Raw genomic sequence first — 25230 nt, 5'->3', positions numbered from 1 at the left:
CTACATTGCCCAACGTCAAAGTATCTTACCCTCGGTTGATACTGATCTAGAATTGAACACTGCTTAATTATCTCGCTATCAGAAGTCTGATACTAATCATGACCATCCTTTTGCTTTTAAAAGATATTCGAAAAGCATTAAATATGTTAATTCCAGGGTAAGTAGATCTCTTCGACTGGACAGTTACTATCCGAGAACCCCTCGATACTAAAAGTTTGCTCGAATTGTATCCAGAGGGCACTACGTGTCGTTCAAATTAAAAGCCACCTGGCGAGGCATCCAGGAACTAGACTGACCTGTAGAGCTATGCATACCGCTTTGCTTGCTCGTCAAGCACATAGACAAGTGCTCTCTTTATTGAGAAGCCACGGGTTAAATTGAACATGCCGAGACATCGATAATCCCTTCGAGGAGGCATGTACGTTCCGTGCCTCGATGCCACGAGCTTGCGCCGTTCGTACGTCATTCGCATAACAGCCTCTAGTCTTTGTGTTTACGTTGGAGCGGTCGGTGCTCGCTCGTGGAAACTTGAAAACCGTTCGAATCGAAGAGCATATGCTTCAATTAAAAGCGCACTAATTTCAATTGTCTCATTCACCTGTATTCGAATGAGAAAAGCACTTCTCAATTTTTGTATGAAGATGAAAAATACGTAAACCGTACACGTGGATAAGTTCCTTGCCTGTTTTATGGAATTTCGTGGTGTGTTTAAATTAAAATCGCGAAGGTGATTAGTAATCGACTAATCAGTGATCACAGTTAAGGAGTATGAGAGCAGATACTTAAACTTTAAACTAGTCTATCATCGAGAGTTTCTCACTCTCCATGGTAACGAGTTTAGGAATCGATACCTCAAATATCCACTATCGAGGCCAACTGCAGAGATGAGCAAGATTCGTACCGATATAAAATAAGGTAAACAATTTCTTTCCGTTGGAGTTTGAATTGTAGACTTAAATTACATCTCATGTTAGACGAATAAGAAGTGATCTGCAGAGTACTAAATGACATCCCTCGGGTAATGTTTAAAAATCAAGTCCGCCAATTATCAATACGCGAGACAAAAGCTAAGAATTTTTTTAAAGTTCAAACGAGTCACAGAAAAACAAATCGAATGAAACGATTGGTTCGCCCTAATTATTATCTGCTCGAACTATTCTTCAGAAATTTTTCGTTATTTTAAGCAAAGAGGACAGCAATGCTACCACTACGTATCCCAGATGATCTATTCGAACACTGACCACGTCCAGCGCGGCTCCACTTCGATAATCGAACGAGAATTGCCTAGATCTCGTTCGATCCGGCTCGGCGGAGACAGTGTGACGCCGCGCGAGAATATAAACACACGCGTCGTCTACTCTCGGCTGCATCATCGATATCAACGCGGGGATCGGCCTTGAACGACGGCTTTCGTCTAGCGTAAACGGAAGAAAGGGAGAGTCCTCGTCAACAAACGCATCGATTGACGTAGGTAAGCACCAAACCCTCGCCAGAGCATGGTACTCTCACGTCTGGAACAAGCTGGGTCTGAGAAACAAGAATGAATTCTAATTATTTCCTAGTGTGGAGATAATAGGAAACGATGTCAATTCGAGGGGATAATTCATTTTGAATCAGTCATAAGTGACTGACACTCTACCAGCTCGTGTAACTTGTCTATAACACCTAAAGTTCAAGTCTTTCTTTTATTCGCTCTTCACATCTATTTAATTCTTGCCTTACATTGCATTTGCATTTCATTACATGCCCACCTTGATAACTGTACTATAGCTACGATCAAACATAGCTACATCTCCCAAGGACTCAGTACCTTGCAGACATCGTAGATTATTTATCTGTATCCGTTTTGCTTACCACAAAACAATGCCTTAAGACAGTCGTGAATCTACCTCTCTACCCCGTTCCCCAAAAAATGAGATACATTACACCCAAGAAACAGTGTTCCTCTCCAGTCTCCACCCCCCCAAAGCTCCCATACTGATACTTCCCCTTGTCTGTTCCAATAGATCTGTGGAATCGATACCTCGAGGCTGTCGCAGGACTTCGGTCGTGTTAGTCTTCTGGTTTCCCTTGGCATTTCTCCCAATGAGAGATCTCCCGTGGACACCCGCACACGGAGGTGGTTCCACGTTGCGTGAACGCGCGTCCGCGGTCGAGGACGTCGACGACTGCCGCGGAGGAAGAGGACACCGTCGATATCGACCGTGGGGATGGCCGGGAGGGAGGAGGGCGAGGGCGAGGGCGCAGCCGCCGTCTCTCCGCGGAAAACTAGGCCAACGCTGCGCGAAGTCGGCCGTCGCTGTATCAACATCTTCAGAGCCTTCTGTGCCGGGGACGTGATCGTTGCAGGCGGGGCAGCCGCGTCAGCAGCCCCCTTCCCAGCCACCGCCTGTCGCGAGGCGCAGCTCCCGACCATGGGCAACCTGCAGAGCGACGCCAAGAAGAAGACCAAGAAGTCCAAAGGCGGCGTAGACGGGACACCCAGCGCTCACGGCTCCGTCGCCGACGGCCTCGAGGATGGAGCCGATACACCGGACGACGGGGATGCGGCGGAAACGGAGGAGACGCCTGCTAAAACGCCACATGGCTCGGGGAAGACGGAAGAGGTTCAAAGGATCGGGTTCGAGAAGATGCGAGCCCCTCATCACGGCAAACGGCAGGCTCCTAGACCACCTGGACCCACCGAGAGAAAGGTCAGGGAAACGCTCGAGGGACATGTTGGTTTTCGTTTTTTCCAGCCGGAGAGGGAGAATTTTTTGAGGAGGTCAAGGTTTTTTCGGGAGCGAAGATGTTGGCTCGGTTGGGAATTTTAAATGAGGGATGGTTCCTTAAGGGTGAGAGTTCTTTGATCCTTCCCACTGAGAGGTATCCACTGACGCGGTGTTGTGGGCTTTTATTTTAATTTTTTGGAAACAGTTATTGTCTCTATCTAATTGTCACTAAGGTATATAAAATATCAACAAATAATATACAGTCAGTCTCGTAAATATTCGTACCTTCTAACATACATACAAGTGTAAGAGTTATTCATGTACATATTTATAATGAAACGTTTATTTGAAAATATCAAACCTATCATTTAATTTAGATTTCTTTAATAGACGTAAAAGGTACAGGTAATTATGAGACTGACTGTATTTGTTACACCATTCAGGAAATGGGATTTATGAAAATATGAATATGCATAAACATCCATAGCCTACTGATGGACCATTTTTCCAATTGGTCCTTCTTCTGTCTTTTAACTGAACCAAATAAAAAAAAAAGCAAATATCTATTTTATAAAATTCCTTGAATCTCCGTCTGTAATAGGTCCAGCAGGTCGAAGCTGAGCCTGCTGAGAAGCCGTCGCAGGATGCCCAGGAGAAGTTGGAAGACGAGACCAGGTCTCAGCGATCAGTAGACACGGTTGAATCGACGACAACGAAAACAGAGGTAGAATCGCCAAAGACGCTGTTGATACCGGTCTCTGTTCCCAATCAGCGTCAGGGGCCAGCGATTCTAATAACGGACTCGTGGCGACTAGCCAACAAGGGTTGCGTGGTGACGGAGATCTCGATGCCAACCAGCCAGGAATCCTCCAGTGATAGCGTGTTCACCGATCCCGAGGAGCTTGCTGAAAGCGCGAAGAAGGGCCTGCCTACGGTGACCTCCTCGTCCTCGATAGTTCCGAATCAAGATGGCGAGCAGACCCGATTATCTCCTCTAACTGGTGAGTCCTTCTTTTTCCTTTTTTTTTTTCTTAACAGTTTATTTACCGGGAGCCTATTTATAGGCTTTTTAATTGCAGTATCTAGTTATTCGAATTTATTTACTGTGTCGATGGTTGTCTACGAACAATGTTCAGTTTTTGGAAACAGTCTTGGCTTTCAATGTACCCAGTAACAGTATGGAGGAATTATTGTCAGTTATTTCTACATATGCTACTATAGAAAATTCTTTTTTTAATTAAAGACTGTTTCTAAATACCCCGGTAGATAAAGTGTTAATATTGAATCCGAGTTGAGGAAACTTGGTCTTCGACGTTGTAACCATTCAGGGTAGATAGTACTTGACGAGACTGTTTGGTGTTCCTGTACAAAGGCGTTGATCAAATGCTTAGAATTATGCTTCCGAAGTCCTCCTGTAAGTCATCATTAGTATAAAAAAATTCTTTCAAGATGACTGTCAATGTATACCCTAACTGCGAAGGGTTAATTCCACTTTAGACTGCCCAAAGAAATTTTTCCTCTATCGATGGAGGAAAGGGGAAGTTTGGAAACACTATCTTAGGGGATTCCACACGTGAATGTTCCCGACTCGTTCGTTGCGATAGTTTACCAGAAGATCAGTGAATGTCTTCGATAAGAGGCGCGATAATAGATATCTGGGAGGCGTGATTTCGCCACGTGTCGAGCTCGTGGTCTCCTCAGTCGTGCGCGTTCCGTCGCTAACGATGGACCCGTCTTCCGTCTCGAATCGGAAAAAGTTGTTCCTGAAGTTTCATGGCGTCAATCCAACGCTGAAAACGTCGAGCCGGTCGGCAGGGTTAGGTAGCGAATCAGCTGTTGCTGAACCTCGCCCATTCGCAATTGCACAACCAGTGTGTTATATATGATATCTTGTGCGTCTTCTTTACCTAACTATCAACGAGCAAATAAAGTGTCGTGATCGAGAAAAACTTGGATGATATTGGAAATTCAAATATTATGGCACTCGTCTTTTGAGTTTTGGGGAAAAAATAAATATTCTGTAGGCGTGTCCGTAAATAGGATTGCGTCCAGAATAAACATATTTCGATTAAAATATGGTCTGTCATATTTTTTCTCTCACGATTTGATTCGATTTAGCCCTCGTGAATGGTTAGGATGAGTGATTTACTTCTCGTAGTTTCTTCAGTTTTTCGCATATATGTATTTCTAATTTGCAGAAATTTTGAAAAATGTTTCACACAAATCTTAAGGAGAATCTCGTAATTTTACAGGAAAAGGCTAGATAAATTTGTCGTCTATCTCTTCGTATAATGAAATTATTTAACAAAATATCTTCTCGTTCGCTTTCTAATTCCATCATTCAACATGCTATAACGAAAACAGTTATGACGCAACAGTCTCGCTAATTTCTTTTACCCCCGTCTTATCACAGACCCATAAAGATGTTACATAAAGTGTATTAAAAAATTATCGAGGCCCCTTGCTAGTCTCCGCAGTCGTCTGTTGCGCGATCATCGAACGAGTGTCAATTAGCTAGAAAGTTGAAATACTAAGCTGTACGACCCGATGTGCAATTACATCCGCTGCGTCAGAGGTTAACGCGTCGGTCAATGCATATTAATATTACTAATCCAGTGATTAGCAAATGTAATTGCAATCGCGTGGAAGGAAAAAAGCAATCCGACGACCTCGCGACTACTCGATCTGTTTTTGTCTTCGAAACGCCAGTCAATAACTCGATTAAACTCGATCGTTTCCCGAATTTCGGCAGCGTGGAAGATCGAATAGAAGCTGATAAGAGTTGCCGCCAATGCCGGACGAAGCCTGTAACAGCGTCGAAGCTGAATATAACGTTGTATGCGCCAAAAAATCCATAGGTTCGCAGTTTGGGAAAAATTTGGGGAATACCGCGCTGTTCTAAATTGAAACGAGGAAAGTAATTAGAAAAATGATCATTTGCCGTGAAGCTTTACGCGAGTGTCGTGACAGGTGTGTTTGGCAAAACATCAAAATTGTAGAACCTCTAAATAAAGAATGAGGTGAATTTGGACCAGTGCGGTATTCCTCGATTTAGTAGTAGTTTATCTGGAGGTCACAAGGAGATGTGAAAAGAAGGAGAAATGAATGGAAGGGGGAAAATGTGAGTCTGTTTACTCTTCCAGAGAGACGACTCGTCGACACCCTGATCTCAGCCTTGCCAGAGCATCTGAAGTCGAGACTCACGGAGAATGAAGTCGAACAGTTCGCGTCCAGACTCTTCTCCAGGCTCGTCTCAGACGGCCTTCTTGACGCCATTACTTTGGACAGCAGAGTGGAGAACAAAGAATTAGTGGTAAGACGCTTAGAAACGATCACTGTTCCGCAGGTATAATTATAACGACACTTGATCTATGCCATTTTCCTGATATTTAATTTATATAAGGAAGATTTATGGTCACTAAATTAAAAATAACGCCATTTAGTTCCTTATTTATTAAATACGTAAGTAATGTATCCGTTTGCTCGCTAAATAAATCAATGATACATCCACTAAAAATAATACATCTTTTCCAGGAAGATCACCCCGAGCATAAGAAAGTTTCACCTCCATGCTCCAGTCCAATTACAGAAGAAGCATCAGCGAAGGATCGTCGAGACTCTGAAAAGGAAACATTAAGGCGGGAGATCGAGCGACTTCGGGAACTGACAAAGAATGCAGACAGGACCACCCAAGGTAAATCTACGCAGACGTCCCCCACGGCAGCCTTTCTGCAGGAAAGTCCTGGGACCATCACCTCGAGGACAAAAGGTTCGGGAAATGCGACGTCACCGTCGGAGGCATCGAGTGTCCAGGTTATTCCCGAGGAACCTTCAACGACTACCGCCCCAACGCTGATTACAAATGGCTACAAGGATACCAGAGACGTTAGGGACGACACATCTCGAATCATGCGGCTATCGACGTCACTATCATCGCCAGCTTCTCCACCTCCGTCAATTTCATCGCAACCCGAATTTTCAAACGCTCCTCCTCCTCCCGCGCCACCGCCTCCGCCGCCATCACCCTTTCTGGATCACCGTGCTCCCGATAACTCGTCTTCGATTCCATCGACTCTTCCTCCCTCGTTTTCCGTACCGCCTCCACCGCCATTACCCGTTTGTCCACTATCGTCACAGCCGCTTTCTTCGCTAAGTATCGCTTCCGAAACGAGAATACCACCACCTCCACCGCCACCTGCATCGCCACAGCCACCGTTGCAACCATTGTCTCGAGAAACACCCATGTCACCGCCTGCTCCACCGCCACCTCCGCCACCTCCGCCACCTCCGTCTCCAGCACCGTCGATGTTCTCGATAATAGGAGCACCCCCGCCGCCACCTCCTCCACCCCCTCCGCCATCGTTATTCGCATCCTCGATCGGTGGAATACTCGAAAGCTCATCTGTTCCTCCACCTCCACCTCCTCCTCCACCGCCGTCGATAAGTGCCATGGTAAGACCTCCCATTCCTCCTCCTCCGCCACCGCCACCAACGCCTTCAATCGGTGGAATACCACCACCTCCTCCTCCTCCACCTGTTGCTGGTCTACTCGGAGGACCTCCTCCTCCTCCTCCACTGCCATCTATTGGAATACCTGGAGGGCCACCGCCTCCGCCGCCGCCGCCGCCGTTAATGGGAATACCAGGAGGACCCCCGCCACCTCCACCTCCGCCAGGTTTAGCAGGAGGACCCCCGCCACCTCCACCTCCGCCAGGTTTAGCAGGAGGACCCCCGCCACCTCCACCTCCGCCAGGTTTAGCAGGAGCGGGGCAATCGTCTAGCCCGTGTCCTCTACCTCCTCCACCTGTTGGAGGTTGGAATCCACCGGGCAGAGCGTGTGAGTACCAAGACGCGGGATGCGTCGCCGTGACGCGTGGAGTAGGAGATATCGCGATGATCAGTAAGGTCTTCCACGTTTAGGCATGAGGAAAGAACCCCTGTGCCCCGATGTGCCCATGAAGCCGCTCTATTGGACGAGGCTGCTGGTACCAGTGGTACCGACAGAACGTGCATCCGTCGGCAACTCGGACTCCCCTGCACAGGTATGCGACAAAGTCATAGTTGAGGTACTTCAGGAAGATATAGGAAACGGATTCTCTTGGATTCTCCGCTTTGGTTCGTCTAGAGTAAAAGTTTAATCGTGCTTGGGGTCGGATATACGAAATCCTAGATGAGCCAAGTAGCTTCTAGCCTTCCGTAGCTGAGCTCGGTACCCTCTTAGACTTTCAGTAGCTGAGAATCCAAGAAAATCACTCAACAGTTGTCTCTGCTGAATGCACCCATGGACTCGGTGAAGTATAGTTTCGCAACGTTGCAGGTTCCACTGTGGATGGAGCTAGAGGAAGAGAAAAATGTAGACATGAAAGAGTTCGCCGGTCTTTTTTCGCGTCAAGCGACCGAGAGAAAGCCCGTAAAAAAGGCGGTCGATTCTTCGAAACCATCTAAAGTCCAGCCAGCGAAGATTCTCGACTCGAAGCGCTCGAAAACCGTGGGCATCCTCGAGAAGAGTCTCCACGTGGACTTCTGTGAAGTGGAGAACGCGGTGTACAATTTGGACACGAGTGCCGTCAGCCTGGAGGCGTTGCAACAAATATACGAAATCGTACGGTTACTGCAACTTTTGTCTCGTAAACGCGAACGCAATGATACGCAATAAACTTAATAGATTCGAATGCTTTATTTAAATAATACTTTATTAAGCTTTTATTAACATGTACAAAAATAAATATGTAATAATATTTGCAAGCAGAGGCCAACGCAGAAGGAATTGGAAGACATACAAGCCTTCGAGGAAGCGAGCCCAGACGTTCCTCTAGATCGACCAGAAATCTTCCTGAAGAAGCTCTCGTCTATAAATTGCTTCACGGAGAGGATAGCCTGTCTGATGTTTCAAACCGAATTCCAGGACGCGATATCTTCGGTATCATCGAAGTTGACGAACATGCGAACCACCTGCGACTTTCTTCGGAGCTCCAGCTCCCTGAAGAAGGTCATAGCGTTGATCCTCACCCTCGGTAATTACATGAACGGCGGAAACAGAATGCGGGGACAGGCAGACGGTTTCGGTCTTGAAATTCTGGGCAAGTTGAAGGACGTGAAATCGAACGTGCCTGGTATAACTTTGCTTCACTACGTTGTGAGGGCTAGACTGGCTCAGGAGAAGGACCATAATTTCGAGGAACCATTGCCTCTGCCCATTCCTGAGCCAGCGGATGTCGAAGCCGCCTCGAATATCAACTTCGACAACATCTCGGCAGAGCTTGACAGGTTACAGGCAGAATTGCAAGGTAAAGTAAATTTAATTCGATTCGATTTCTTCGTTCAGCTTTCTTGCTGACCATTCACCTCTGCATCTTCTCGGGCGTTGTTCAGCTTGCACCAAAAAGTGCAACAAAGTCGTGGAAGAAGACCCAGCTACATCGGGGCCATTCAAAACGAAAATGGATTCGTTCTTCCACGAAGCGTCTGTGGAATTAGGGAACGAACAGGAGGCATTGCAAGAAGCTAGAAATAAATTCAAAGCTGTGATGCAATTCTACCAGTACACCCCTAAAGGTACCACGCTGGACGCAGCTGATCCCAATGCATTTTTCATTCTGTGGCTCGGTTTCTGTGTGGACTTTAAGGTACAGTAGTCAATGAAATTTTATCAACGTATAACGATATTTAGAAATGGTTCATGAGAACAAGATTGTTCTCCTTTATGGGTGCGTAAACAAATTGAACTTCTTTAGGATATCTGGAAAAAAGAACAACAACGAATACGGAAGGAACGAATGCAGGAGATACGGAAGAAGTACGAAAGTAAGACCAAAGTGGAGAAACTGAAATTGAATGCCACGGGTTTGAAGGCACGGCTTCAAAAGCACTTGCGCAAGTAGTGTCATAGGATCACCGTTTTTGGTGCATCGGTGCTTGGAACGAGGCGCATAGTAATGGTTTTCGAGCGTGGGCAATCCGACTGTTGGATCGATCGTCCGTTCGATCCGTCCCTCTTTATGGCACTAATTTCGACGAAGTAACGAGTCTATTTCGTAGATATATACATTCCTTTTTGTCAATTTGTTACTGTAAATAGTCTCGTTAAGTTTGCACGCACAATTTGTATATACGATGTTCCGCGATCAAGAGAATTCGATCATTAATAAATAATACATTTTTATACGAAAAAGGCGTATACCAGCGAGCTCATAATTCACCATGGCTGGTGTTGTTTTTCCCCAACCATTCTCGATACATTTCCTTCTGTGGCGACCGACTTTCGTCGACACAGCTGCGGTAGCATCGGAATGTCCATCGCGCCGCTTCGCGAGCGACATTGTATGCGATCGGCGGCGCCGTTCAATCGCCGATGAGCTCGACAGCGAAGACGGGTAGAATTAGTTCACCACGAGACACGCTACCGTTAGCACCAGCGAATAAAAACGTACGAAACGAATTATATGTGTGGTTATTGCCGTAGCCTACCTCGATCTTAATCCACACTTCCATTCCTAATACAAATTCCCTCCACTTCCTAGTATATTACCCTTTAATTTCCCTTCGTTTCCTGGTATATTTCCCTTTATTTTCCCTTCATTATCTTACACATTTCCCTTTAACATTCCTCCATTTCCTAGTATATTTCCCTTTAATTTCCCATCCATTACCTTACACATTTCCCTTTAATATTCCTCCACTTCCTAGTATATTTCCCTATATTTTCGCCCCATATCTTTGACATTTCCTGGTTTAACAATGTTGCAACCGCCCCGCTCAAAACTCAACAATGTTGCAAACGGCTCAGCTCAAAACTTCAACAATGTTGCAAATTGATTCCGCAGAAGTTCAACAAAGTTGCAAGTTTAACAATGTTGCAAATTGCTTCCCGCAGAATTCCAATAAAGTTGCAAGTTCAACAATGTTGCGAATCGCTCCCCGCGGAATTTAACAAAGCTGCAAGTTTAACAGTGTTGCAAATTGCTCCCCTCAAAATTGCAACAGAGTTGCAGGACTCAAGTACAACAAAGTGGCAACTCAGAAGTTAGGCAAAATGTGACAAAATCCGAAAAATCGACTCGACTTTTGCAACATTGTTGTGGTTTTGAGCTGAGCGATTTGCAACATTGTTGTACTTGCAACTTTGTTGGAATTCTGCGGGAAGCAATTTGCAACATTGTTAAACTTGCAACTGTGTTGAACTTCTGCGGGGATCATTTGCAATATTGTTGAAGTTTTGAGCGGAGCCGTTTGCAACATTGTTGAAGTTTTGAGCGAAGCAGTTGCAACATTGTTAAATCAGGAAATGTCAAAGATATGGGGCGAATATATAGGGAAATATACCACGAAGTGGAGGAATATTAAAGGGAAATGTGTAAGGCAATGGATGGGAAATTAAAGGGAAATGTGTAAGGTAATGGATGGGAAATTAAAGGGAAATATACTAGGAAATGGAGGAATATTGAAGGGAACTATACCAGAAAATGGAGGGAAATTAAAGGGATATATACCAGGAAATGGAAGGAAACTAAAGGAAATTGTGTAAGGTAATGAAGGGAAATTAAAGGGAAATAAACCAGGAAATGGAAGGAAATTAAAGAGAAATATACCAGGAAATGGAGCGAAATTAAAGGGAAATTGTACAAGGAAATGGAGGAAGTCGACCCGAGTTGCAACCCTTCCTGAACGGACTCTAGAACCTAGGAAGAAAATGATATAGTATTGAAAATGAAAGGTAAGTAATTAAACTAATAAGATTTGGTGTCAAATGCGTGTGCGTTTTGCGTATATTTCTTTTTCCACTGCAATTAGTAGCGACGATACAGAACCTTCAAGTAAAGCGAAAACAGAGATTAACATTTAAGAATAGTTAATAGATTAATCGCATCATCGTACGAATCCGTGCTATCGCGTTAATCGCAATCTAGAAAGTAAAAAAGAGAAAAAGATCGAGGGGGGGAATGCCTTTTTCAGAAAATAGAGATACTCTGTCGACGATCCCGCCGATGACGGGGCGAACGCGCTTCGAATCGACGAAAAAAAATTAAAATAATAGAACGCTTCTTCTTGGTTCATTCTTTTAGTACAGAAGGGCCCTACTTCACCCGAGCGTCGGTTCGCCTCGGCAGGCAGGTACGATTCGCGCAGAAGCGGCATGGGCGACAGACTTTTAAGGCAATCGTTGCGGGTAGCGTTAAACTCGTGTCTTTTCTAGGAAACTGTCTTATTCGCGGAGTGGTTCCCGGTTGCGACACCGACCCGGAGAATCGAGCAATATTTACATCTTGATCTTAAATCTCTCCATCAGTGATTATTATTCCTCCTTTCTTTCTCTTTTCAATGCTCCTTTTCTTGTAGGGCCCTATCGATCGGTAACCGAGGGATTACAAAACAAAGAAATGGTTCAACGATCAACACGGGACAACGAAAAAAGGATCGGTCGGTAGTTCAGCGACGCGGATCGATCACTGTCATCGATTACGTGATTCGCAAGTACGCATACACCGCCACGAATTTCTCTCTTCTCGAGAACGTAAAACCTTGCTCTCTTTCTCGCGTGTATCGTGTTACGTCTGGTAAACACCTATAGTCCTATGGATAACGTAAAATTACAATTACATTATGAATAAAATCGTTATCGGTGGTTTCTCTGTCGGTGAAGAAACTGATTCACGAAAAAAAAATTAATCGATACCGCGTAAGCGGGTACACGAGAACGGACTCCGATACGTAGCGCCACTTAAGACTTACTCACGTAAAATCACGTTCCAAATAATTTCTCTTTGGATCGCGCATTGCGTCCATTGATAATTCCATGATAACTATGCTTTTTTTTTTACAAAATAGTTCGATAATAATGTTAAGCTCTTTCACACTCGATTAGTGTTGGACGCGCCCGCGGAGGGCCTCGCTTCGATAGCGAATTTTCGCGCTACGCTCGAAACGGGGACCAATAACGACGGATATCTCCCGGGGCGTCCTCGCGGTTCGAATCGTTATTACATATACATATATATTAGATTATCCTAAGCGTTTCGTCGACGGGGATCCCGTGCGGGGGGTTTTGCCGTTCCCGTCGTCGACGTTTGGCCTTTCGTTCGTGTGACTATACGATGTCCGGTGACTATAATCGGAATGGTGCTCGTTGGTCGATTGGCGTTGGTCTTCCTTTCCGTTGGGTGGTCGGTGTCGTTGATACGGACGTGTCAGAGGCGCCTGAGGGTTTCCTCGAGAGCTTCAGCGATGGTGGCAGCGGCGTGCTGGATCCGCTGGACGGTGTCCTCGTTCTAGAGAAGCGTTAAGATGAGCTTGAGATGCTGCAGTCGTCGCCATAATGGCGTCGTTTGTTAATCGCGATCATTTAGAACAATCGTTCACGCAGCCTGGTCGATCCGGTACGTTTCGAATACAGGCGTTGAAAATCCCTTGATTACAATAAGGACAATGTCGGCTGCTCAAGGCCACTAAAACACCCACACTCGATAAGAAACTGCTCCTATTGTTCATATCGCAACTGAGATATCTTTTACAATAGAATCTAAGTTTACATAAGAATCTTACTTATCCAAAGAGGTCCTGGGACAAGGAAGTTCTGATAATCGAGTAGTTGAGACGATAGAGGTCAACTATAGTTATCCCCTCTATGAGATCTTTGCCGTGGACCTTCACGGTAGATCATGGTTTAGGTAATAGGAGCTAGTGGGGCCTAGAGGGTACTGAACTCAACTCTACTTACAATTAGAGCTACAGATTACTTTGCACAGCTACTGAGAGCTGAAGGGATTACTGGTGAGGCGACCTTGAGCAGCTTCTTTGCCTTCCACCAACTGTGAAGTCAGTTAGCGGTTGATCAACCTCTGTACCCACGTACTAGCTGGCCAGTCGGGTACTCGGGCACCCGATGAAGTCGCTCGAGTACCGATCCTGTTCGTCTCGGGACATTTAGGTACAATCCGCGTGATCACCAACGACAAGCGACAAACCACAATTAACCGAATCAGACCGAAACGATGATTACCTATCTTGCTTAACGGCCGACGAGGTGTTAGTTGCTGAATTTGTACACACCGAGCTGCTCCTAGCGTTAAAAAACAGACACGACACTGAATTATTAACGTGTCTCGAGCGGGTGCAATGTTAGCTGATAATGGAGCGAAGCTGCAAACTAAAGTAAAGCTGACGCAATCGTCTCAATACATGTGCCTCGAAGAACTTGATATGTTTATATTTCAGGAGTGAACTAAGATTTATATCGAAGAAATAAAATGGAAAGACGATGAAACAGTACTGTCATATTAAATTATTAATCGTCTATGTTACATACATCAAGAGTTTTCTTTCATGTTCAATTCGTTACAAACATGAAATAGAGATACTCGTAATTTAAAATTGTGTAATTTTCTTTGCTAAAGGCCGTTCGTCAAGGCACGGCACGTTATCAAAACAAGCAAACAAGAAGGAGGCAAACTAAAGGAACGTCCACCGTTTGTCTGGATTCGTTTGAAAAGCACGAAAGGACAGAATAAAACAGATGTGCTGCATGCATACCACCCACGCGGTGCAGATAGATAGAAAGAAAAGAAAGCTAACGTGTGTTAACAGCAGAGGAAACAGTTCGGCCATACCCGGTAGAATCGGTAGAAACCGTCGAGTCGTTGCTTTGGGTAGAATGTGTGGATATATTGCTGGTCGTCGATTGCGGGGATTTTATATCCGCGCCGATGTACACGGGGATCCTCGAGCGGCTAAACCATCACCATTCGAATCAGTTTACGGTAACGGGGGAGGATTGTACACCCGTAAACACAAAAGCACAGCGTCGTCAATGGAGAAACCATAATACCACAAGTGTCGCTTATGCTACAAAGCGATCTGCATCGTTGCAGACGACACAGTGAATGTCTTCTGTGCATCTACATACCTTGCGCATACGCGACACTTACGGTGCGATCGTTCCTTCACTGGCGACGCTGCTGTCACTCTACAGTAGGCCTGCAGGAAAACTTGGATGTTTCGAGCTACTCGCGAGCCGAGCCGAGTCGAGTCTCGCTTTTCGATCCGAGCCGAGTACTCGAAAGAAGCGAGCGGCTCGACAGGACCGAGTAACTCGGACCGAAGCGAGCGCCTCGAAAGAACCGAGTAAAGGTCGATTCAGACCGGACCGTCTATACGACACGGACCGTCACGTTTCGGCACCGTGAATCCGCCTCCTCCGAGGCGCTCGCTTCGGTCCGAGTTAAGGTCGATTCAGACTATACGACACGGACCGTCTCGTTCCGGCAACGACACGATAAAACATTCAAACATGCGTTTTAACGGAACTATTCACACTTAACAGACACCGACCTGAACGTTCCGTCAACGGGAATAGTGTGAATAGTTCCATTAAAACGCGTGTTTGAATGTTTTGTCGTGTCGGTGCCGGTACGCGTCGTTGCCGGAACTTGACGGTCCGTGTCGTATAGTCTGAATCGACCTTTACTCGAAAGTTTCGAGCTGCTCGCGTCGGCCCCGAGTTACTCGGTCCTGTCGAGCCGCTCGCTTCATTCGAGTACTCGGCTCGGATCGGTCATTCGATCTCGAGTAAAACTCGGCTCGCCTTTTCCGAGTACTCGACAGCCCTACTGTACAGTCCAGTGACCATGTTAACTCATTCCCTCTTTCAACAAAAGTCACTAACATTCGACAACCCTAAGATTATGTACGAAAGTGTGCACCTTTGAGGAGAAGACGATGCTAGATGACTGTTTCATGTAGTAGAGAATGAATTAACATGGTCTAGTGACACACTAGATCGCGCGCAAACGCGTCTCGTCGATTAATAATACTCGAAGGAACCGCGAACTGAAGTTTGCAAATAAAAGAAACGAATAACGACGAACCGAAGCGGAAACCAAAAATCCAGGAATGAAAAGTAGATAAAAGTAAATAATTAAATTCCCTCCACCACTGCTGCGAGCATTATATATCAGATGACAGATGTATGAATTTGGAAAAGAGATCGAATCGTTCGAGCCACCCTGGACACCATGTTTACGATTACTGCGGATTTTATGCATTCGCTATGCCTTACACGAATATGGAAAACATATGCTAAACATGTGCAGATTATACATGTACAGTTATATAAAATAAAATATTAATCTGAGAATATTTGTCTACACATGTTTCGTATTAGTTTCTCATATTACAGCGCATATATGCGTGAAATCCGCGGTCGTGATCGTTCCCAACTAGAGCGCCGTACGTAGAGATCAAGCAAAAAGTAATTTCGCCAATTGCCGACGGAGTGACTCCGATAATCGTTAATTTAGGTTTACCTGATCGGTGTGCCGACACCAGTCAGGGTTGGAATGCTCGAAGCTCTATGGATTGTGCCAAACCTAAAAAAATGTTATTAACCAGAGTTTATGTTAATCGTCGTTAACTAACACGTGAGAACCGTGTATGCGTTGATATGCGTGGGCGCTGAGAGCGTTCTAAATCTCGCGGTTCTTCACGGGACCGAGGGTTCGTTACGGTAACAAGGGAAACAAAAAGAGAAAGAAAAAAAATCGTCGGGATACAAAACGACGACAGGATGAAATAAACACCGAAACGTGCACGATCGCGACACGCGTCCGATCAACATACATTCCTAGACCGTGGGGACGAGATGCGAATACGTCGAAATACATACACGGCGAGGAACGAAACGATAATCCATTCAACACTTTTGTCTACATCCAGACGTATAGATTTTACTCAGCCTACACACTTGAGACATCTGCCTTAAATTTTATAACATTTACTACTAAGCGATCAAAAAAGGTTGTAAGTGTATTATTCTAAGCGTATAAGTGTATCTTAAGTGTTCAGTATTATTCATATGTACGTATATCGTTAAATATAAACAAAAATGTTAAGCATGGGTTATCGTTTTGTCCCACACTGTGGTCGTCGTTAATCTCTACAACGAAGTACGATGCGACAAAATCATCAATATCTATGTTCGACAAGATGCGAGTTAGTCGTTCTTAGGTAGTTTCCATTTCATCCGTTTACGTATCATTGGTATTCAAGTGAGCACACGAGGAAAAGCATTGCAGGCGAGCTTACCTCGCTGGAACGCCACTGGCTGGACTAACTAGACCGGTGGGCGTTCGAGGTCTCGAGCTGGAACCGTTCACAGGCGTTCCGAGCCTCTTTCCTGAGACGCTGTTGTGTCTGCTGGAGGTCGGCGTGTTCCCCGTGGTGCTCACCGTCGTTCTGCGTGGAATACGGCTCAGGTTGGCCGAGTCATCTGGAAATTAATCGTTCCATTTGTTATTGTTTCTTGCGGGTGGACCCTCACGTTGAGGGTCGCAGAAGTATTCGTACTCGATAGCTATTTTTTAAGACGTCATGAATTTGTTATAGATATATATTGTATACTACCATTTGGTATACGTTAATAAAAATGTCAACAGACATTTGCTGTTCTTACAACCTAGTATAATATCCTTAATAACAAGGGGTAAGAAGTAAAGAGGAGAGATCCGGTCTCTGTTAATTGCCTACCAGTGCTGTCAAGCGACTGTGTGGACCCATAGCGACTCGGTGGTTTGCTACCCTGCCTGGAAGCTGGTCTGCTGCCGGGTCTGCTCGTTGGTCTGGACGCTGGTCTCGATGCTGGTCTACTCGATGGACGACTACCGCCTGTAACGAGACTTGCATTAAGAACTGGCTCGACAAAGACACTCATAAATTCGATTACGATGTTCCAAGAGAATCGGAGGCTGTTTAAATTTCTAGTCCTGGACTCAAACTCAAGCCTGAACTAATTCACAGGCATATATAAATTGAGCTATAAATAATTCTTTGGGAACGTTGTATCAGGTTTTCCCAAAAGTTTCTTTCGTTTTATTAATAGTTAATATATACACAATATTTTATGTTTTATGTTAGATTACTGAATTGTGTACGATTAATTTTGCTCCATTACTGTTACAACATTAACATCTAAGAAAGTAGAATGTCTATTTATATAAACACTGCCACAGAAAATAATTGAATACAACTCACGAAAGAAACTTTTGGGACAACCTAATACATGGCACACATAGGATATATTCTTTAATTTATTTTCTACAGTCAAGAATAAAGAATTGCCACTTTCCGAGAAGTTTGGAGTTGGAAGTAAATGGTAGGATATGCTATGTGTATGCTTACCTGGGGTAATCGTGCTTCTGTAAGGCGTGCTCGTCTTCCTGGCGGAGCCAATTCTGAAGGAACTCTCGTTGTCGCTCAGGCTGTCCGGCGTCCCGGCGCTCAACGACGAGCGCGATGCTCGCGTCTGTCCCATGGGAACGCTTCGAGCGCTGCGTTCTCTCACCTACGCGACAGAAATCTCAGCTGAAGTGAAGGAAACAGAGGCGGACGATATGGAAAGATGCGTGTAGAGAGATAGGCAAACAGAGAGAGAAACAGCAGGAGTTCTTCGAGTGGTCGACGCGCGAATACGACGCGTCGATGCTGTTAGTTACAGCGATACGCCTTGGATCACCAAACAAAAGGAACCAAATTTTATGCTTTCAGTGTAGTCATTCGAATTCTTTAAGCTCCCATAGGATAACAGGGGTCTCCATTACATTAACAAGAATTATATTGGGTTGTCCGGAAAGTTCATGCCTATTTTTAAAAAAAATTCACAGGCATATTTGAATTTTGATGTATATTGAATTATATATGTACCATTTTGTTCCACAACCTTTCCACCTCTTAAGGAATGTACACATTTTATTTGTTTTTAGCCATTCCGATATATACAGACTATCGCCTACTAAAAATCGGCATGGACTTTCCAGACAGCCCGATACAAGAATTTATTTGTACCCTAAGAAATATTTGTAGTAATAAGAGCAATATTATTGTACTCCCGACTTGGATCTGCTAGAATTTTGATAACATTGAAATATATTGTGGTCCATATAAAGTTGACGAGGGTTTAAGTCATCGTCCTTCTAATATCGGAATTGTTTAAAAAATTTTAAGCCTCAAAGTTTGCAATTTAAATCACCTTTCCACTAAAAAATTGCTCTCAAAAATGAATTTTTATCTCGGAAACCATGAAAGATACACGTATTTCCTTTGTTTTTGTTTCAAACGTAAGGGGTGAATCTTTCTGAATAAATGTAGCTTGAACCGCGAAAATGATTTTCACAGTGTAAAAATAATAAAAACGTTCCTCTGGCTGGGCGATCGCGTGCGCGTACCGCACGAGAACTTCGCAGGTTTCGCGTTGCTGCTCGGTCGTTCGTTTACAACCTTTCAACGCCACCGATTGCTAGAACTAGAAACCGATCGAACGATCGAAGGAAAACAGAAAGAATAAAATAATAATAATAATAATAATAATAATAATACAACCGTGGTCGAAGAGAGAGATTTATTTCTAAGAAAACAAAAAAAAAAACAAAGATACATGCAAACTTACCAGAGGAAGTTGGGAGAGATAGAGTAGCTTATGGTGATTCGAAGTATCTCCGATCAACGCCACTATGCACGCACCAATACAGCAATACAGGAGATCGTTATGCACATATCGATACAGTAGTAGACCGTATCCGCGGAGCGCGAGTCGCGAGATAATAACCCGTTCGAGGATGGGGCTGGTACTACTCGTTGAATATATTTTTCCCGTGTTCGAATACTCGACTATTCGAAGTGGAAAATGAAATTCGTATAGGTGACTATATGAATAGTGCTCGAAGGTAATCGAAAATTAAAGGGTTGGAACACTTGGCTATTTAAGTATTTAATTATTCAAACGCTTGACTATTAGATGTTTCAACTATTCGAACACCTGACTATTCGAGTATTCAGCTATTCGAAGAGTTAAAAATACACGAATGCCATTCGAATATCTTGTGGACTGTACAAGAATCTCGACATTCGTAGTGTCTGAATAATGTATGACGTGGACTATACACCAAATTCTTTAAGGCTTCTCTTCTTTTTCAAATTTCGTTTTCATGTAAGCTCTTTCATTAACGATATTCTATGGGATAATAATATCCTAGAGCATATAAAATAATCCAAGTAGTTTCAGCCCCATTCGAAACTCGTCTTGGAACGCTCGACACCCTCGGCAATCCTGTGTAGATCAAACATCAAAGTATCTTGCGTCGCGAGGGTACCGATCGTTCGACTCAACCTTGCTACAAGAATCCCGATATGTTCTACGGGGGAGAGGAGATCGTTCAGAGGCATCCAATTAAAATCAGGCTGACGTACGTGGAAACGAAAAAGTATAACCCGTGATCTACTGCGGGACCCGACAGAAATTCGACGAATGGAAACAGGGACCCGTGAAACATGCGCTGTTTGATGTTAGATTGGTGCACGCTGCATTTTGCAACAATGTGCGTCAAATAGAAACGCGTTTCACTCCGTGTGCACCAACCTAAAGCCACGTTCCCACGTTCCAAATTACGTACCTCTTTAAGAACGAATTTTAAATGGATGTCTTTTGCTTATTCGAATACACATGAATCAAAGTAATCTTTATGTGTGAATAGATGTTAACATATGTTGTTTCACTTTGATATGGTATGTGTGATAATTCTAAAGGGTACTATTATTGTACGGTATTATTATTGTGTACAGGATGTCGCAGAATTAGTGCAAGAACCTGAAGCACAATTTTTGCTAAGGAAATTGCAAAGGAAATTTCCTTTGCAAAAATTGTGCTTCAGAATCGCCTCAGGTAGCCCCCATTTCCGGTTCTTACACTAATTCTGGGACAACCTGTATACACAAACGCTATACTTGTTTCTATGCTATTCTTTCCCCGAAGAAACTTAATATTTTTAATTAAATCAATATTTATAATAGTCTGACACAATTCACACTCGTTCACCCTTTATTCGTTACATCTACCTATTTATGATGCATATCGATGATGCGTACCAATGACGCCGAGTGATGGACACGTGGGAGCGTGGCTCGATGATAGCCGATCCGCGAATCGATGCACCTAATCCGTCAGAACATAATCGGCAGTCGTCGAGCTACGGAATCTACCACTTCTACCGCATGCATGATTCTCGAATGAAAGCTATGCCATACGGGTGTCTCGTTCGCGGACGCGCCTAATTACATTATCATAAATCGTACGCATAATGGCGGCGGGAATCGTGAGGGCAACGGCAGCGACAGCAGCAGCGCAAACTTAGAAAAACAAAGTATTATATGCAGTGGCGGATCTAGAAGAGCTGAAAGGGAAGAGGGACCTAACAAAAAAAGTTCCGGAGAAATTGGAGCTTTCGAGGATTTACGAATCCCACCCTCAAATATACGATTAACGACCAAGTGTAAATTAATTACTGAATTGGATGGCTGGAGCAACGTTGCATGTTGTATTAGACATTGTATGTTGGAAAAACTGATGGTTCGAATGTGGATTTTAGGCTGCAAGAGCGTAGCTTATTTAATTTACGAAAATAGAAACTAAAATGATTAATAAACGATACTATGATGACCAGAACATACTAGCCTTTTCACAGAAGAATGTAGTTGCATGAAAACTTTACAAAGATTTTAATAGAAATAAATAGAAGTGCCAAAAGTTTCTTCCCTAGCCACAACCCTATAAACGTATAAAATTAATGTGTGAATTCCGTTTGTAACAATGTGTCCAGTAACATACGTTGCTCCAGTCAACCATTCCACTACGAATTTATTCCTGCGACCGATCTTCTTTGCAGAATAGATTCTTCTTTTGCAAAATAGATTTAAGATACTCTCTGATCGATCTAATTATCAATTGTATCCGCCACTGAGTATACGTGGGATCGCAGAGTCGCCTGATCGGTACGGCGATCGGTAAGCGCACTCGAAAGGTAAAACCCAAGATAAAATTTAAAACAAAAAAAAGAACAAAAAATAGAAAAACCAACAGGACGAAAAACAAGAACACGTGAAAAAGTGAAACAGAGAAAAATAAACGGTGAGAAACGCAACAGTAATACACGAAAGAAAAATATTATATATCGGGTATACACCGTGTGTCACACCAACGACAGCAGAAATCAGAGAATAGAGTTCTTATTTACCCAATGATAAGAGGGGGCGTGCATGTGGAGGGGATACGAGCACGGGAGGTCCTCCTTTTGCCTCAAACTCTCAAATATCGGCGTCAGCTGGCTCATAAACTCCTCCGCTACACCACAAACGAAAAGTTTAGGAATGTACCACATGATGGCGAACCGGTTTTCCCCCGTTTGTTCGTCGATCCAGAGGGTGCTGGAGGCTTCGACCGATTTTTAGACATTTATACTTAACATTTATCTATGCAACGTTACCTCAAAGGTGAATTAATTAGAAATAAGCTGCAATTGTATCGGTAGCTTGTGATCCTCCGATTACTCGTCAACTCTTCACTCTGGACCATTAGTCACTTGTTTTTGGGGCGCAATAAACACAGCTAAAGTGTTTCTTAGCCTCCTCGGGGTTTACAAGGACATTGTTTTGTAAAATAAATGTCCCTGAGGGAGTGCCTTGGAACCACGTTGACGACATGGAGATACAAGGATGCATTCAGCGGAGACTACTGTTCTCTCTCTTGGATTCTCTTGAACTCTCTCGTTTGATTCGTCTAGTCACTTCGAACCGAGGAATCAAAGGAGAGAGTCCAAGAGAATTACTCAACAGTCATCCCTGCTAAATGCATCCATCCGCCTCCATGTCGTCCACGTGGTTCCAAGGTGCCCCTTGGAATCTCCTGCGTCGATCCTCGAGATCTCGGTCGAAGCCTCCGTGTCCTCCTCGTTACGGACTGACGTGAAGGTCTCGACGAGCGTCGACGTCGTGTCGCGAAGTACGGAAACGTCGAAAATAGATAGTAAGAGGTGGATAGAGAAAGATAGAGAGTATTCTCGTGAAATCGCATCTCCTGAGGTGAGGTACTATTCGGCCCGTGGGCTCGATTCACGTCACGACCTTGATATACCGGTTTCGAAGACGCATAATCAGTGCGGCTGGGCGGGGGCCTGGACAATTTTTTTTATATATATATGGGTGGACGAGGCTGAAAACTGAAAGGGAAGCTTCGTTTTGGGGGTTGGAACCGAGTCGGCGGAGAAGGGTGACTGAAGCGACTACCTCGAGGGTGCGTGGGTAGCTCTAGGTGCGACGACTGCTACCGTCTCTAAGCTGACATGCTCGCATGCGGAGGATAAAGTAAACAATTAAATACGTTGGCCTCATGTCCTTTTCGAGGCACCTGGTACTTACCCTAATTGCGCGAACGGGTTAACGACTTCGACTGGCTAGGCAAGACCGGAGAGATAGAGGACCGAGCCAGGACGAGTCGAGAGACAAGTCGATTGGGTGTATCGTTGCGTGCGACGTGTTGGAGATCGACATCGAACCGAGGAACTTCCAAGGTTATTCCTCTGGTATACTTGACGGTGCTCTTTTCTAAGGGTTAATGAAATGTCTTCGAGGGGTGGGCAAACTTTAATCGACTTCACTTCGGAATAGATCCATTCTACTTGTATTAGACGACTTAGTTAAACTAGAAATTATTCGATCATTTTTCTTCAAGATTTAACTAAGATAAAAACTTATTGGTACAAAATTGCTTTTGGAATTTATGCCGCAGTAACCTATTTCTACGATCAGAAGTTGCTATCTCGTCGAAGTATCAAAGTCTATCGTGTACTTCGCCGCTTTGGTAAGTGTATCAAGGCTATGTTCATCGGAGTTTAACAAAATTGTGCAACACAAACATTAAATAAAATAAATAAATAACTGAACACTATACTATTTCATCATTGAACAATAATTAAGGAGGCATCTTTCGGACTATTTTCAGTGGTACACCCAGGAAGTGTTGGCCACTGGAAAGAGTGCACCTGAAATATCTCACCCTTCCTCTGCTACAAATCTCCAACCCTTAACCACTCTAATATTTGTATACAATATTCAAATCTAATACTCGCTAATTGAACCCTTAATTCAAATTAATTTTTAACTCTACCCCGTCATAACCACCCTGATGATCCCTATCCTGTCAACCCCTTCATCAAAACGACCAGAACAACTTCTGATCGAATCTTCCTTCTACAACCACCTCCAAGAAGACATTTCACTGAATCCCCAGAGCATCGATCGTGGCTGAACGAATCAACGAACGATCCAGCGATCAGCTACGCATCTTGTATCTCTCCCGCGATTGATCAGGCGAACAGAACGCGACAGAGAGTGTGCAAGAGAGATAAACGAGTAGTCAATGTCCCTGGATGGATCATGATCGCGAACGTTCAAGAAACTGGGACGCTCCGATCGGGACGCCCGTCGTTTCCTATGATCCAGGATCGCGATCACGATCCATCGACGGGACGAGAGAATGGGTGACGTTACCTTGGTGATTGGTCCGGTATTCGCGGATGAGATTTGCGTACGCTGCAGCGTCGAGGTCGGGCTTGGCTTCGATCTGAACGCCGTCATTGTCTGGCTGACGCCATCCGCCAGTATGAATTGCTCTCGCAGCTCGATATTCGTTCTTCCCTTGGCTACAGTGGTGTGTTGCGTGCACGCAAGTTAGAAGGAAGCCGTTACAGGACATGTATGCGGGGTTTTTGGGGACAAAGTACAGATATTGAATTTTTGATTTTTTTTTTTTTTTTTTTTTTTTTACAGATAGAGAAACAGAGAGAAAGAGAGAGCACAGATATAGGGGAAAATTAGAAAAGAAAAAATGGTATATAATATAAGAGCGAATAATTAACGGGCAGCCGACAGGTAGATCGTTTGTTTTGTTTAGCAAAAGTTGTAAGAGAGTAAATACAGATCAGAGTAGTATAGTGAAGCGACAAGAGATAAGGTTCGATATGTATTTGCAAGGATTGTTTGTCGATTGGCATGCGGGGAACCAACGATTAGCGTCGATTTTCCGTGAATTAAACGAAGAAAGTAGAAAGTAGAGAGAGTAGAGAGTATACGGAGTGACAGAGCAACAGTAACAAGTAGCAGCGACAGTAGCGACAGTTTGTTAAGAGCGATTGCAGCGGCGTACACGGTATGTTTGTGTGCGAGTGTACGGTGAAAAACAAAGAGAAAAAAAAATACAGTGTATTATAGTACGTACGTTGTGAATTGCAGGGTACAAGTAAAGGATCGAGAATAATAATAATTTTAAAAAAAAGTAGATCAAAATGGTGTCGATTAGGTGTCGAAGAAACCGCGGTGACTTACTGTTCGTTTTGTACAATTTTCGAAACCGAAAGGGGAGACTCGGGATCGTGTGAGGAATGCAAGAGTCGTTTTATCGCGACATCTGCGTCGATTTCCCGTTAATTACGCTTAAGTTTGCGGCAGGGGATTCGAGTAACTCGCGGAGGGCACATGCGGGGGCGTCGACGTCGAAAGTCAAGTTGATCGATTTTTAAATGGCGGTGGTTAAGGAAAGATAATCTTTTGAGCAACTCTGAGTCCTGAGATCACTGAGCTCCGAACCCTTTTGAGTTCTAAGCTCCCTGAGTTCTGAACCCTCTGAGTACTAAACCCCTTGAGTTCT

General features: G+C 44.2%; 2 protein-coding genes across 46 annotated transcripts in view; one reads left to right on the top strand and one right to left on the bottom strand.

The window, feature by feature from the left end:
* Positions 1-1612: 1612 nt before the first annotated feature.
* LOC128889290 (formin-2-like) lies at positions 1613-10149 on the top strand. Of its 3 annotated transcripts, none has more exons than XM_054146798.1 (10): positions 1613-2693; positions 3313-3712; positions 5855-6024; positions 6246-7386; positions 7465-7548; positions 7632-7753; positions 8029-8313; positions 8461-8998; positions 9084-9337; positions 9446-10149. In XM_054146798.1, the coding sequence occupies exons 1-10, from the start codon at positions 2211-2213 to the stop codon at positions 9590-9592; spliced, it is 3624 nt and encodes a 1207-aa protein (XP_054002773.1). In that variant the 5' UTR covers positions 1613-2210; the 3' UTR covers positions 9593-10149. The 3 variants fall into 3 exon arrangements, with proteins under 3 accessions (XP_054002773.1, XP_054002772.1, XP_054002771.1); XM_054146797.1 differs by having other exon boundaries at positions 6246-7425; XM_054146796.1 differs by having other exon boundaries at positions 1614-2693; positions 6246-7548.
* A 1297-nt stretch (positions 10150-11446) lies between these two features.
* Positions 11447-25230, bottom strand: part of LOC128889285 (dystonin) — a 105240-nt gene continuing 91456 nt past the window's right edge. For 30 of the 43 annotated variants that reach the window (XM_054146762.1, XM_054146768.1, XM_054146770.1 and 27 more), the window contains 8 exons: positions 24075-24226; positions 17880-18042; positions 17229-17366; positions 16788-16971; positions 16010-16072; positions 14315-14434; positions 13708-13767; positions 11447-12976 (listed from right to left, as the gene is read on the bottom strand). In XM_054146762.1, the coding sequence (XP_054002737.1) occupies positions 12814-12976; positions 13708-13767; positions 14315-14434; positions 16010-16072; positions 16788-16971; positions 17229-17366; positions 17880-18042; positions 24075-24226 (1043 nt within the window). In that variant the 3' untranslated portion in view covers positions 11447-12813. Of the gene's footprint in view, positions 12977-13707; positions 13768-14314; positions 14435-16009; positions 16073-16787; positions 16972-17227; positions 17367-17879; positions 18043-19143; positions 19206-21763; positions 21871-24074; positions 24227-25230 lie in introns of those variants that run through there. The other 13 variants (XM_054146757.1, XM_054146785.1, XM_054146769.1 and 10 more) reach the window with 10 other exon arrangements.

This window comes from Hylaeus anthracinus, unplaced genomic scaffold (assembly GCF_026225885.1).
Source record: "Hylaeus anthracinus isolate JK02 unplaced genomic scaffold, UHH_iyHylAnth1.0_haploid 11997, whole genome shotgun sequence".
NCBI classification, from domain to species: Eukaryota; Metazoa; Arthropoda; class Insecta; order Hymenoptera; family Colletidae; genus Hylaeus; species Hylaeus anthracinus.
Note: the sequence above shows the minus strand (reverse complement) of the source record. Positions and strands in the feature narration are given on the sequence as shown.